General features: G+C 37.4%; 1 protein-coding gene and 2 pseudogenes across 1 annotated transcript; 2 read left to right on the top strand and 1 right to left on the bottom strand.

The window, feature by feature from the left end:
* Positions 1-1,086: 1,086 nt before the first annotated feature.
* Positions 1,087-3,969, top strand: LOC107815916 (uncharacterized; annotated as a pseudogene).
* Positions 3,970-9,928: 5,959 nt separating this feature from the next.
* On the top strand, positions 9,929-11,041 carry LOC107815913 (protein transport protein SEC13 homolog A-like; annotated as a pseudogene).
* An 821-nt stretch (positions 11,042-11,862) lies between these two features.
* Positions 11,863-14,046, bottom strand: LOC107815914 (uncharacterized). The gene is made up of 3 exons (XM_075234417.1): positions 13,892-14,046; positions 13,593-13,681; positions 11,863-12,168 (listed from the first exon to the last, which is right to left on the bottom strand). The coding sequence occupies exons 1-3, from the start codon at positions 13,931-13,933 to the stop codon at positions 12,021-12,023; spliced, it is 279 nt and encodes a 92-aa protein (XP_075090518.1). The 5' UTR covers positions 13,934-14,046; the 3' UTR covers positions 11,863-12,020.
* Between the last annotated feature and the right edge of the window lie 994 nt (positions 14,047-15,040).

The following is a 15,040-nucleotide window of genomic DNA, read 5'->3' as shown; positions in this document are numbered from 1 at the left end:
CAAAGAAGGAAAATAAATTTATGATATATATATATATACACACACACACATACACACATTATTTAATATATTATACACTGCGATATACAAATAATATAATTATTTTTATTATGATATATATTGGTATAGAGACAATAATAAATTTTGGATAACTATATTTATAAATTCATAGTTTGGATATACAAATAATGAAAATAAAATTTTAATATTCATTTTGATATACACAAAGAATGAAAATAAAATTGTGATAGACATTTCGCAAATAATCATCATTATGTATTTTGGCTGTCATATATCAGTGTGTATATCACACAAGATTTATACATAGACATGTATATCATATTATATATTAGTGTATATCACATAATATTTTAAATATCATATTTAGACAATATATATATATATATATATATATATATATATATATAAGTCTATTGAGATGTGTATTCACCTAAATTTGAAAGTTCAATAAACTTGAAAAGTGTATAGTCACCTAAATTCATTCCTCTTTCGATTCAAAAAAAACTATTTATTTTCTGAACAAAATTTTTATGCAAATTTGTGGAAAGTTTTCTTGATTTCATCCATTAATGCTAAGTGAGAATGAAAAAACTTGTCCAACTTCGAAAATGGGCCATGAGAATTCAGTTTCATGGTTGATCCATTCCTTTAGGCATTTATTTATGCCAATTGCTCTAAAATTTTCTGGTGTGAAGAGAGAGAATGAGGAGATATGGAGAAGAGATACGAAGAGAGAGACATAGGGGAAGAAGGTCTAACCTATTTTTTTATACAAAATTAATTTTTTAAATTAAAATATAAATGCGGGCCATAAGATGCCAATAACAATAAGTTGTGTTTTTTTTATGCTATTTATTAGGTTGGGTTATCATACAAGGCCGAACCCCATTTTTTTATGCCAATTGTTGGACCTAGTTGTCATGGCCAATCCCATTTGCAAATATTGACTATTTCTCAATTACAAATCTAGCCAGCCCCCGTTATTTTTACAAATAGCCCATTGGTCCAAGAAACAATTCCGGAGCTAGGCCCAACCCAATGGAAGTCAATGACTTGATCATTCCGTAATTCCGACATTGTTGATCATTAACGTTGGGAAATTCTTCCATTGGACTCTCCGACAATGGCTGAAAACAACCACCACCACCGCCATCACCGGCCCCATCGTCTCTCGCTCCCACCACGCACCACCATTTCCACCACCGCCGCCACCCCTACTACCACAAGAACCCCCTACCCTCTTTTCAACAACTACCCACCTTCAACTCCAACTCCAACTCCATCCAAACACCGAATTCCCTCCTATTTCCCCACTCCCAAATCTTCAACAAAAACCTCATCTTTACCATTTCTCTTCCTCTTCCTCTTCTCTCTCCGCTCTCTTTACTCTCTCCTCCCTTTCCTCCGTTCTTCTCCTTCCTCTTTCTCTCTCTTCCCTTTCTCTTTCCTCGTTTCCCTCCTCTCTTTTCTCCTCACTTTTTCTTTCTCCTTCTTCACTTCCAAACACCCTTTTCATCACAAAAATCGCCACCGGCTCTTTTTTTTCTCCTTCACCAAATCTCAATACAAGCTTCTACTGCAAAAATCCCTTCTTCTTGCTATAGTTTTTCTGCTCAGATTTCAAGCTCTGAGATACTGCGGCACTGCTGCAATGATTCTTGCTGAAGTTTCCGGAAATATAGCTGCCCGCTTCATTTCTGATGGAAAAAGACTCGATCTTTTTGACAAGAATCAGATTAGATCGTCTAAGGTTTGTGGGTTTATTGCTATGTTTATTGGGTTGTTGCTGTTATCTGTTAGTTGGGATAGAATTGAATGTTTTCCTTTGTCTTCTGTGAATGTAACTGAAATGGGGTTTTCGATTCTTCCGAGGTATAGTTGTATTAGGATTTGGCCAATGTTGCTTCCTTTTGTTTGTGGGTTTTTGGGGTCTTACGAGAGAAGCTTTATGAATATGGGTAGTTTAAGGGAAATGGGTAGGAAGCAGGTTAGATTGGTATCTTTGTTTTTTACAACTGTAATGCTGTTTGTACCTGCTGTTATAAGTATGTTTGTGTTTGAAGCAGACGGAGATAGTATCTCTATATCGAGTCTCGGTTGGGTTTTGGTGAACACAGTAGTGTTTGGTGTGCTTTTGAGTGAGAATTTTACTGATGAGAGGGCAGTTTCGTCTAAGGATTTTCAAAAGGAGTATCTTGTGACCTATGTATGTACTGTTGTATTGGAATTATTTTATTATCCTGAGCTTTCGCTTTGGGGATTGTTGATCTGTGGATTGTTGCTCTGGATTTCAATAAGGAATTTGAATCCTGTTGATAGTAATTATATTGAGTTGGGGTTGGAACCGTCGGATTGGTTTACAACTTCGGTTATGAAACCTCTCCGGCATATCTTGGGTGAGAGGAAGTCTCGTAAGATAGCGCTTTTCCTTTTGATCAATACGGCTTACATGGTTGTGGAATTTGTTGCTGGTTTTATGAGTAATAGCCTTGGGTTAATATCAGATGCTTGTCACATGCTGTTTGATTGTGCGGCTCTAGCTATTGGGTTATATGCTTCGTACATATCCCGGTTGCCAGCGAATGGTCAGTTTAACTACGGTCGTGGAAGATTTGAGATTCTTTCTGGGTATACAAATGCGGTTTTTCTTGTCCTCGTGGGAGCATTAATAGTGCTGGAATCATTTGAGAGGATATTAGACCCTCAGGAGGTTTCTACTAACAGCCTTTTGTCAGTGTCTATTGGTGGGCTGCTTGTTAATATTGTCGGTTTGATATTCTTTCACGAGGAACATCATCATGCCCATGGTGGATCATGTTCACACTCCCATTCACATGCTCATTCTCATTCCACAGGCGATAGTCTCCAAGATCACCATCTTCACCATTTACATGACCATGATCACTCCCATGAACATAAGACTCCTCATTCTCATGATCATTCCCATGACCATAACACTCCTCATTCTCATGACCATAACCATGACCATAACACTCCTCATTCTCATGACCATAACCATGACCACCAACCATGACCACCATTCTCATGATCATTCTCATGACCATAAGACTCCTCATTCTCATGATCATTCCTGTGACCATAACCATGGGCACCATCATCATGATGACGCTCACCAACATTGTCATGTTGGCAGCTCAAGTAGTTCTTCGATAAAGGTGCACCACGGCTCTGTTGCAAGTTTGCAAGGACCAGATTATTCTCATGGTCAAGACAAGGGTGTCACTGAGAAACATAAGCGGCAACATCGGCACATTGATCATAACATGGAAGGCATCTTTTTGCATGTTCTGGCTGACACCATGGGTAGTGTTGGGGTGGTAATTTCGACGCTCTTAATCAAGTACAAGGGATGGCTTGTTGCTGATCCCGCCTGCTCAATTTTTATCTCTGTTCTAATTATATCTTCAGTAATCCCATTGCTTAGGAATTCAGCAGAAATTTTACTGCAAAGAGTTCCAAGGGCTCATGAACATGATTTGAAGGAAGCTGTAAACGATGTCATGAAGATAAAAGGTTTATCTGGGATTCAGAAGCTTCATTTTTGGAGCTTCACTAACTCAGATGTTATTGGGACTCTTCATCTTCTCGTCTCAAGCGAGAGTGAGAAGTTATCTGCAAAGGCACAAGTATCTGAATTATTACATGATGCTGGGATCAAGGATTTGACAATGCAAGTAGAATGCCATCCAGAGTAGTTAGTCTAATTGGTGGTATTACTTGAAGTGCTCAGTGTGCGCTTCAACTATACCAGATGGAGATCCCTTGAGATATGAAGTGATGTACAGTGGGTTGAGTAAGTGATAGTTTTTTTTTCTTTTAACCTTATAAATTTTCTAAGGTATCTATAATTTCTGTCCCCGGACCCCCTTGTATTTTCTGATCTTTATACTATTATTAACGAAGCTTAAAAGAAAATGTTGAAATGAACTCTATCTGATGTGCTGCTGCCTGCCAGGAAATCTACCCGTTTTCATGTTGAATGATTAACGAATACATTGGGAAACTAACCTTATAAAAATAATGTGTCTCCAGGTGATTGAAAACTGGTGCTTGACCCGTTTTGCCCTTCAGTTTCTGTATTGCTTTGTGCTGTCCTATCTTCTGAGTTCTGCTGTTTACTGGTTGTAATGCTACATAAGATAAAAGAAACAATGAATAGAGGCATAGTATTTGATATCCCTGCTTGCAGCCATGTTTGAACAATCTCTACGCAAAAGTAAACCTCTATGTCAGTGACAAGAGATGCATATTTGGTGAGATGCTATTTTAATTATCTTTTATAGATTTTTATATCTAGCCTCCTAGACACCCTTCTAATTCTGCATATATAATGATATTAATTTTGGTCCTTTTACCGTCTGGTACTATATTTTACGATAAGCTTACGTGAAGTACTACCGGTAATCATGCCTGCTGGCTAGTTTCTAAATAGAAATAATAATGCATATGATATTAAACTTGGTCCTAATAATTTTTAAGGTTTCCTGTTTATTTAGCTTAGTGTAACTGAACCTGTTAAAGAGGTAAAGCCTCTAACTTTATCTAACATCAGTATCTCTTCTAAATGTTTAGCATTTTGTAGCGCCTGCAGAAGATATCTTCTGATCAGAGCAACTGAGAAATGAGAAGTGTTGGGAATGAAATTTGACTTGTGTTTTGTTCAAGGATTTAAGTTATATACATTTACAGTGTAAAGAATTCTATAATATTAGTGTATTTTACAGGTTATAGCAGGTTATTTGCTATTTTTACAGGTGATTGAAGTTTTGTGTTTTGCAAATAAAAAGTTACCACTTGCAGGGTATCGACCTTTAAAGATTTCCACGACTTTTATCTCTTTAAAGACTTCTAATAAAATCTTTTGATTTTTGTATGTTATTTAAAAATGTTTTTTTTAGAAAGTTTCAATCAATACTATTCTTGCATATTTGCATCCAAAGCAAATCTCTTCCTGGAATGTAAGTTGTGTTTCAGTCAACTTAAATGTTCAATGTTAAAGGAACTTTGCTTGCACCTCGATCTCTCTTTTCTTTAAATAAATACTGAGGTCGTTCCCTAACTTTCCATCGTTTCCGATCTAACAAACAATAGTATAACTTAAACTCATATCTGTAATTATCTGTAAACAAGATACATGAACAAGTTGTTGGGATTGTTGTTGGATTTATATAAGCTATGTTAATTGTTATTGAAATTTGACTAATGTATTAATTGTTATGAAGTTGGCTAAGAAAGAGGCAAAGCTAGCAGTTACGGCGGCCAAGACTGCAACTTTTAGTCGTTTGTACGAGGAACTCGAGAGCCGAGGTGGGGATAAGAGGTTGTTCAGATTAGTCAAGGCGCGAGAAAGGAAGACTCGTGACTTGGACCAAGTGAAGTGCATCAAGGACGAAGAAGGTAGAGTTTTGTTGGATGAGGGGCAATTCCGTCGGAGATAGCAGACCTACTTCTATAGTCTCTTGAACGAGGAGGGAGACATGAGCATTGTACTGGGTGATTTGGAACTCTCCGGGAGTCGCTGTGACTTTGGGTACTGTAGGAGGATTAGAGTTGATGAAGTTGAGGGGGCTATGCGTAAGATGAGCAGAGGCAAAGCGACCGGGCCGGATGAAATCCAGTGGAGTTTTGGAAGAGTGCGGGCAAGGCAGGCTTGGTGTGGCTCACTAGGTTATTTAATGTCATTTTTAGAACGAAGAAGATGCCTGAAGAATGGAGGTGGAGCACGATGGTTCCTGTATACAAGAACAAGGGTGATATCCAAAATTGCAATAACTATCGGGGTATCAAGCTGCTTAGCCATAGTATGAAAGTCTGGGAGAGAGTGGTAGAGCTAAGGGTGAGAAGAGTATGTCTATTTCTGAGAACCAGTTTGGGTTTATGCTGGGACGTTCGACTACAAAAGCCATCCACCTTGTTAGGAGATTGATGGAGCAGTATAGGGAGAGAAAGATGGATTTGCATATGGTGTTCATCGACTTAGAAAAGACGTATGATAAAGTTCCGAGGGAGGTTTTTTGACGATGTTTGGAGGCTAGAGGTGTATTTGTTGCATACGTTAGGTTGATTAAGGATATGTATGATGGAGTAAAGACCCGAGTGAGGACGGTGGGTGGGGATTCAGACCATTTTCCGGTTATGATGGGGTTGCATCAGGGGTCGGCACTTAGCCCTTTTTTGCTTGCTCTAGTGATGGACGTACTGACGCGCTATATCCAAGGGGAGGTGTCGTGGTGTATGCTATTTGCAGATGATATTGTATTGATCGATGATTGACGAGACAGTGTGAACGCGCAATTAGAGGTATGGAGGCAGACCCTGGAATCTAAAGGTTTCAAGTTGAGCAGGTCCAAGACAGAATACTTGGAGTGTAGTTTCAATGGCGAGACTCAAGGAGGGGAAGGGGAGGTGAGGCTGGATTCGCAAGTCATCCATAGAAGAGAGAGTTTTAAGTACCTTGGGTCTATTATTCAGGGAGATGGGGAGATTGATGAAGATGTCACACATCGTATTGGGGCGGGATGGATGAAATGGAGACTCGCTTCCGGTGTTTTGGGTGACAAGAAGGTGCCACCGAAACTTAAAGGTAAGTTCTACAGAGTGGTGGTCAGACCAACGATGTTGTATGGAGCTGAGTGTTGGCCAGTCAAGATCGCTCATGTCCAGAAGATGAAGGTAGCAAGGTAGCAGAGATGAGGATGTTGAGATGCATGTGCGGGCACACCAGGTTAGATAGAATTAGAAATGAGGTTATTCGCTATAAGGTGGGTGTGGCCCCTATTGAGGACAAGATTCGGGAAGCGCGCCTTAGGCGGTTTGGTCATGTGAGGAGGAGGAGCACAGACGCCCCGGTGAGGAGGTGTGAGTGGTTAACATTGGAGGGCCCACAAAGAGGTAGATGAAGGTCTAAGAAGAGGTGGGGAGAGGTGATTAGGCAAGACATGGCGCAACTTCAGCTAACCGAGGACATGACCCTTGGTAGGAAGGTATGAAGGCCGAGGATTAGGGTAGTAGAGTAGGTAGTCTAGAGTGGTCATCACAGTAGTATTGACGCATTTATGACTAACCGTTGTTTTCTTTTATTGTTGATCACCTTACTGTCTTGTTTTTAGTCTGCTCTTATATGACTTTTTGGTACTGTCCCTTCTTATCTATATTTTCATTATTGTGGTGTTTATGCTTTCCTGAGCCGAGAGTCTATTTGAAACAACCTCTCTATCCTCACAAGGTAGGGGTAAGGTCTGCATACAAACTAACAATCCCCGGACACCACGTGTGGGATAATGCTGGGTATGTTTTTGTTATTATTAATTTTATAAATTAATTTTTACGATTAAGTTTCCAAAGAATCAATAAATGATTAAATTTTGGCAATCATTATAACTATATAACATGTGCAACTTATTTACTCTACATCAGAAAGTCAACGAGAATTTTAGTAATAGTGTAATACCATATGCAACGAAAATTTGTACATGAAACAAAAAAAAGTTACAAACTTGCAATTACAAGAAGGAGAGACATCTCATTTTAAAGGGAAATATGTAGAAATTGAAAGTGTTTTGCACCTTAAAATACAATCTTTAAAATGTAAAAAACAATCACAAGAAAAGGTTTCCGTGTTAGCTCTAATGAATTTCTTTGATTGACCAAAAAGAAAATTCTTTGAATAATCTCAAATTTGAGACAAGAGGATCATCCAAGACTAATGCAAGGGTTTTGTTTCGTGAAAAAGAACAAACGAAAATAAAAGTGAGAGAGCTTTAAGTAACTACCTTTAATTTTGTGATTCATTAACATGGTTATAGTTGTTGGAATTTTTTCGACGTGTTTTGATTAATTTGAGAGTTATTATTGTAGAACATTTGTAAAAATTAGTGTTGGTGAAAACTTAAATCCCTTTATTTCTATAATAAAAAGATACTCCCAATTTATAGTCCGATTTACAAAAATAAACACTTAGCTTTTTTTTAAAAAAAAAGATAATTGATTTTTGTATTATTAAACCAACTAAATAAGCATTTAGCATTAGAAAACCAGCTCAGTTCTTTCTCTCCAGATTTGCCCTTCTTTCACAGGTAAACCATTCCCTTACCCCTTAATCTGTGACAGATTTATATATACTCCATGCTTGTGCGGCTGTAACTATAACTCTGCATTGCTCTTCAATTTTCCCCATGCTTTATTGGTAACATTTATTCTTTGGGGATTAAGATCCAGGTAGAAATTCTAGATCCATCATTTTTATAACCCAGGAATGAAATGAACCGGATGGGGCAAAATGAATATAGAGGATTCATATATATGGGAAATAGTTTCGACCCATAGCTTATGTTTGAGTCCTAGAGTTGGTTCCCCTGTGTGGGCCTAATTTTGGTTTCGGCTATTCAGCAATTGGTATTTCCCCATTGAAATTGGATCACATTTGGAGTTATTTATTGTATGTTTCTGTTAATTGAATAACTGAAGTTAATCTACTTACCACTGGTAAGACGAGATAAACATATTTTAATTGTTCTTTGCTCAGGACTTTGGTATCTAATTAGGGAAAAGAAGCTCGGAATATATAATGATCTTTATCTAATGCAAATGTGTTCTTCAAATATCACTCTCTGAACAATTTTAGTGAGAAAAAAGAACCGATCTTTCGTGTCCATTAATGCACTGATATTTTTCTGGAGGTTCAACCTATATATGTTTATATATTGGAGTTTTCTATTTTACCTCAAACGTTACTCGAGGTTCAAGTCAGCTAATTGTGACTCTGCTGATCGGCCTAATTTATAATTTTATGCCAGTAATGTGTTATTTGTATGTGCATCTTTCTGTTTTTTTTGCTTACATAAAACCTAGATTGGGAGTTAATCTGTAGCTAAACGTTCCACGGTTATGCTCATTTGTATAGTGTCAGCTTAGAAAGAGGAACTGTGTAGCTGATAAAGTTGACGGATATTTCACAGTGAAAAGTTTTCAATGAGTCGTACAGAGTGTCATCAGATTAGTTCAAGTCAGGGTTTATGATTCTTGTCTTTTGATCTCAGGGTTGTAGCTTTGTATTATTGATTGATAAATTCTTAGAATAGTATCAGAAATGTAGAAGCTAACTCTGATGTTTATTCAAGAAAATATGAACTTCGGTGATATAGGTTTTCTTCTTTTCCACAAGGATAGTAAGTGTAATATATTGTTTGAAGGATCAGGACCAGTGGAACATTAATTATTATACCAATATGCTACTTCGAACTTCTCAAATGCTTTACTATGATCCTCTGATGCCATCAATTTCATGTGCTTAACTTTTAATGTTGCAACTCACCAACTTCTTCTTATGATTATATAAGGGGTTTCAGCAAGTTGGTTGATTCTTTGGTTAATTTGACTTGTACTCCCATTATATTCTTTGATTTAGATCATTCCCCCTCCCTCCAAGCCCCCTCGCCAGCTCTCCCCCGGGCCAAAATAATACTAGCTATCATTTGCTTTTGTCCTACTCTAGTCTAGTCTGTGTATGCCATGTTCATTAATGAAGCATTGTCTTTCTTGCTACTTACTGTTGTGAAGGAAGGTTTACCCTGTTATTATTTCCTCTGGTCTGATGTCTTGAATTAAAGTGCTATTATTGAAGGACCATGAGCTTAAAATTAATATCATGCGAAAGCTCTAATGATGGATTCTCAAATGCAGATGTCCCTGATAGTTGTATCTTGCCTGTATTGCTTGGGCTAATTGTGATGTATGTTTTAGGTTGAGTATTTAGCCTTGATTTTCTATTTTGGTCGATCATTTATAGTTTACAATCGTTCTTTCTCTAGCCATATAGGGTGTGTGTGGAAAGGAGTGTATTTAAAGTAGTTATCTTTCAAACAGAGATGTTTACTAAAATCGGATCGAACTGATAAATGTAGGAGCACAGAAATATTGCATAGAAACAAGAGAAGGTGCCAAGATTGAAACCGGTCACAATGACACAGTTTATGATGTTTCTATGGACTACTACGAAAAACGTATGGCAACAGCATCATCTGAGAATACCATAAAAATCGTTGGTGTAGGCAACTACTCTGCTTCACAGCACCTTGCCTCTCTGAGTGGTCATAGTGGTCCTGTTTGGCAAGTTGCTTGGGCGCATCCCAAATTTGGGTCGATCCTTGCTTCCTGCTCCTATGACGGTAAAGTCATAATCTGGAAGGAAGGCAATCAGAATGAGTGGACACAAGCTCATGTTTTTAGTGACCACAAGTCGTCCGTTAACTCTATTTCGTGGGCTCCTCATGAACTTGGGCTTTGTTTAGCATGTGGTTATTCTGATGGTAATATCTCAGTTCACACTGCTAGGTCAGATGGTGGTTGGGACACCACAAAAATAGACCAAGCTCATCCGGTCGGGGTAACATCTGTTTCGTGGGCGCCATCAATGTCTCCTGGTGCTTTAGTAGGTTCAGGTGTGCTTGAACCTGTTCAGAAGCTAGCATCTAGCGGCTGTGTGGAAGTTATATAATGGCATATGGAAGATGGATTGCTTCCCTGCACTTGAGATGCATAGTAATTGGGTTAGGGATGTAGCCTGGGCGCCGAACTTGGGCCTTCCAAGGTCAACAATTGCTAGTGCTTCAGAAGATGGTACAGTTGTCATATGGACTGTGGCAAAGGAGGGAGATCAGTGGGAAGGGAAGGTTCTTAAACACTTTAAAAGTCCTGTTTGGAGGGTTTCATGGTCTTTAACTGGAAACTTGTTGGCAGTGGCTGCTGGTGATAACAATGTCACATTGTGGAAAGAAGCAATTGATGTGGAGTGGCTACAGGTCTCCACTGTTGACCAATAGAACTAAAGTTCTGTTTTATTCCAAACCTTTCTCCCTGGCTAGACTGAGGGTTAATTTTTTTTTATGATTCATGACTCATTCTCTACCTTGATCCTTTTCGTTGTAATTGATATATGTGATCAGTGTACTTGAGCTAGTAAGTTGCAAAAAATTAGTAATTCATAGACCTTATTCGTTTCCCTTTTTTTCGGGACCTGAGCTGTATGGCCGTCCATTATATTGCATTTTGAGTGAATTGCTCGAGTAATTTTATTTTTATGCCCCTATTTTGTCGAATTTGTAGTTACAATTCGCTAGTCGAGCATAATGATTTCATGTGATGGCCACCTCTTGCTACTTGAAGTTTTGCTTTTCCGTTGAATTTATGATGTCTGAGATCAATCTTCCATATTGTTGTCTGCTTAATGGCCTTGTATCAGATTGCCAACCACAAACTTATACATGATAGGAGCTTTAAAAATTTACTTAATGCGTATAAATAATTTATTCGAAACCCAGTAAGCTAGGTCTGCCTCTAGGTTCATCATTAAATCTTTAGCTTGTCATATAACATCAGAACAAAACTTTAACTGTGATCATTCAGGAAGCATCAAGGTAGTGAATGTAAGGGAAATTTTACAATCTCGTAATAATATGATACTAGTAATTAATAAGCAGCACCCGAAATTTCTCCAAGCTAATGGGGTGCCTCTATTAGGGCTTATCCTAACTCAAAGTTAGGATAGGTGGACACATGCATTAAGAAATAAAGGTCATCCCAAGACTTGTGTATCAGAAAGACCTACCAATTACTCCAGAAGTGGCACAAATGGGTGATCAAATAGCGAAATGTCTAAGGCAGTACAAAGCCATCAGTAAAACTTAGGCAAACACAGTAGTTACTTGCACTCCTATCAACTTAAATAGTGATTCATTAATTTAATACTCAATAAAATTTTGAAAAACAAAATGCAGCAGATATAAATGAAAATGCAAAGATGTGGCCATCAGAGACAGGCAGTTGTGATTGTTAACGACATTTATTTTGAGATTTTCTTTTATATCTGAATCCATTTTGAATCCAAGCTAGTGGGGAAAACTGCCATTCCAGTCTATCTCATTCAAATGTCAAAAACAAACAATAACAGTCTCAATCAATTTCAGGTTTAAATTCAGCCATCACTTTGGGTCACTGAAGAAGCCATTGATAGATGGCATGATCTCTGGAGCCCTGTTACGAACAAACTTCCTAAGAGCATGCTCTGCATATTTCTCCCCTTCTGTAAAGTTATCCAGCACTCCTGCTGCCCTGTTCTCCTTGGTCACCCTATGTTTTGCATAAACACAAAGACACCAGTGAAACTATAAGATATATTGCAATTCTTTATTTTCTAATACTCCACTTCTCATTTCTTTATGACTTCCAGAAAATTTTAGGAAAAACAACGAGTAACATCCATTAAAAGCAGCAATAAGCTGCAGCTTAGTGAAGTTGAAAGTCCTGTTTTCAGTTTCATTCTCCCTTTTCATGTTGGCTTAAAAAGAAACATCTAATACGATAATGAACAACCAAATAAGCAAAAATCTCAACATACAATCAGAACTGAAGGTAAAGTCCATTAAAAGTACCAATAAGCTGCAGCTTAGAGAAGTTGAAAGCCCAGCTTTTACACAGTTTTCCTTCTTACCTTTCTATGTCAGTTCAAAAGGAAATATCTAACATGGAAAAGTCTCAAGCAATGGAGCTAATGCCAACTGATCTCTTAAAAGCCCCAGAAGTTCATTCTAGACACTGCACAAAAGTTGCAGTTGAAATTGTATGTAGCCATGAAACTTTCAGTGATGAGGCAACAAATAACTGCTTTTGTGTGTCGATAAATTATTTAACAGCAAGAAAGCATAATGTCCCGAAAAAACAAAAAATTGCTCCCATGTAACAGCCCAACTCCTCTGTAAAAATGCTCTTAATACCACGACACACCCCAGCCCCAGATTTCTCTACTACCACCCTGCCCGCAAGATTTCTCATTCTAGAATTCTTTTTCCTCATACTTCTGCATTCTTTTCCTCCTTACAGTTACGGGCGGAGCTACAAGCGTGATTATGGGTTCGGCAGAACCCAATAGTTTTGGCACAAATCTCGTATTTGTGCAAAAAAATTCAATTAATATGTAGAAATAATTTACTCAGAACCCAGTAAGATGTCTTTTCTAAAATCTAGAATCCATAAACTCAAAATCCTAGCTCCGCCTACAGTTTCGTTCTTTCTTATTTTCACACATGTATAATTTATGCATATAAAATGGTGTCAATATAAGAAATTCTATATAAAAGCATAGCATTCAATTACTCAATATGAACCAAAAAGGTTCATTTTTCAATAAATTGAACCAAAATTCTGGAGCAATTACTGGTATCAAATTAAAGAGAATAGGAGATGCATTGTTGTGACAGAGGCATCAAATGTGGGTGTATCTATAAATATATATACTTATTTAAATACTATTATTTGTCTTACTATATACATAATTATACTTATATATGCTGGATCAACCTTGATGCATGACTGCATGCCTTTTCATTTAAGAAATTAGCTGCTTAGAAAGTCCAAATATGTCATAAAAATGTACAAAATAAAATTATTCAAAATTATTTTAAGAACCAGGTTCATAGTAACACACACACACACACACACACACACACACACACATACATACAACGGCATAAAGGGAGGGGGTGGGGAGAGGGTACCTGACTTCAGGGTTGATGCAGATGTTGCGAACCAATTGAAACCCACAAATTCCAACAGCTACTCCCACCGCTGCAAATAGTGGATACACCTATATATATAACACCACAAAATAATAATATAGCATCATCAGTACTCAGTTAGATCAGATATAACGACCAGACTATAAAACCCAAAACCCATACCCCCCTTATATGCACTATAATACTACACATGCAGCCGCTGCCTCTAAGCTAGATCCCCCTTTTAAGTTATTGGGGGGGGGGGGGGGGAGAGGAAATGTAGGGGAAATGACACAGACCTCGGGCCTCAGCCATCGGTTAATGGTGGAGGAGGCAGCCATGGGAAAGTGGAGCTGAATTGGAAAATGAAGGCTACTTCAAAAACAATGAACAAAACTGGCAACGAGGAACTTAAATGTTATCGTCCATATTTATATTTGGATTTTCTCGAGAATCTTCTCATTGGCCGCAATAAGTTTAGTTCAATTTACGCCAAGGCCCATAATGTTTTCAACTGTATTCCAAGTTGCTCTGTCAGCCTCTTAACTCGTGATTTTTATTTATGTTTTTTTTTTATAAAAAAAAATAACTCAAATAACCGCTCACTTAATCACTTAAACTAAAAATATTCAGTGAAAGTATAATATATGCATAATTTATGTAATATATATGTATAATTATATATAATCAATGTATAATCCGAGTATATAATTAAAAAAAATAAACAATGAATGTGATCGACTATTTGTTTAAAGATCATCAGAGTGGCCGGTGGCGGAGGGGATACCCACTGTGAGTTTAATTGAGCATCAAATATTATTTTGAATTTCAGTATTAGTAAATACCAACATAATTATTACTAGTAGTATTTTGAAATACTAAATCGTGAAGAATTTCAAATAAACTTATGGCTGTGTCACGATAAGAATCTATCAAAGGCTAAAATCATTGTGTATTGTACCACGGTGAGAATCATTTTACCTCTTAAACTTAATCTAAATGTCCATCCCCCCCCCCCCCCCCAAAAAAAAATTCGAACAATTTCATTAAAGCTATGAAATTATTTACTAACTAGTCTATTAATTTATCTTTAAAAACGTTTTCTTGGTCAGCCATCTAACTTTAATTTAAATATCAAAATGCCATAAGTAATGGAATATAAAATTAGTAAATACACAGAGATAGTGGACCGACTATCAAGAACTCCACTTGGGGGGACTGACTGGAGCAACTTGCTAAAGCAATATCCAATTCATAAACACTTTACTCACAAAAATAGGCCTTCCTTTTCTATCTTTTCTATCCACGGTTAAAGAGCCCAGTTCACCAAATTATTAAACACCAAAGGGTCAAATATACCATTTTACTTTCGAAAATGATCTAAGAATATCCCTTATTATACTATTGATTATCTATACCTCTGCAGTCATATTTTGGGTTCAAATATA

The sequence above is a fragment of the Nicotiana tabacum genome, chromosome 17 (assembly GCF_000715075.1).
Source record: "Nicotiana tabacum cultivar K326 chromosome 17, ASM71507v2, whole genome shotgun sequence".
NCBI lineage: Eukaryota > Viridiplantae > Streptophyta > Magnoliopsida > Solanales > Solanaceae > Nicotiana > Nicotiana tabacum.
This window is presented reverse-complemented; position numbering and strand designations above follow the sequence as displayed.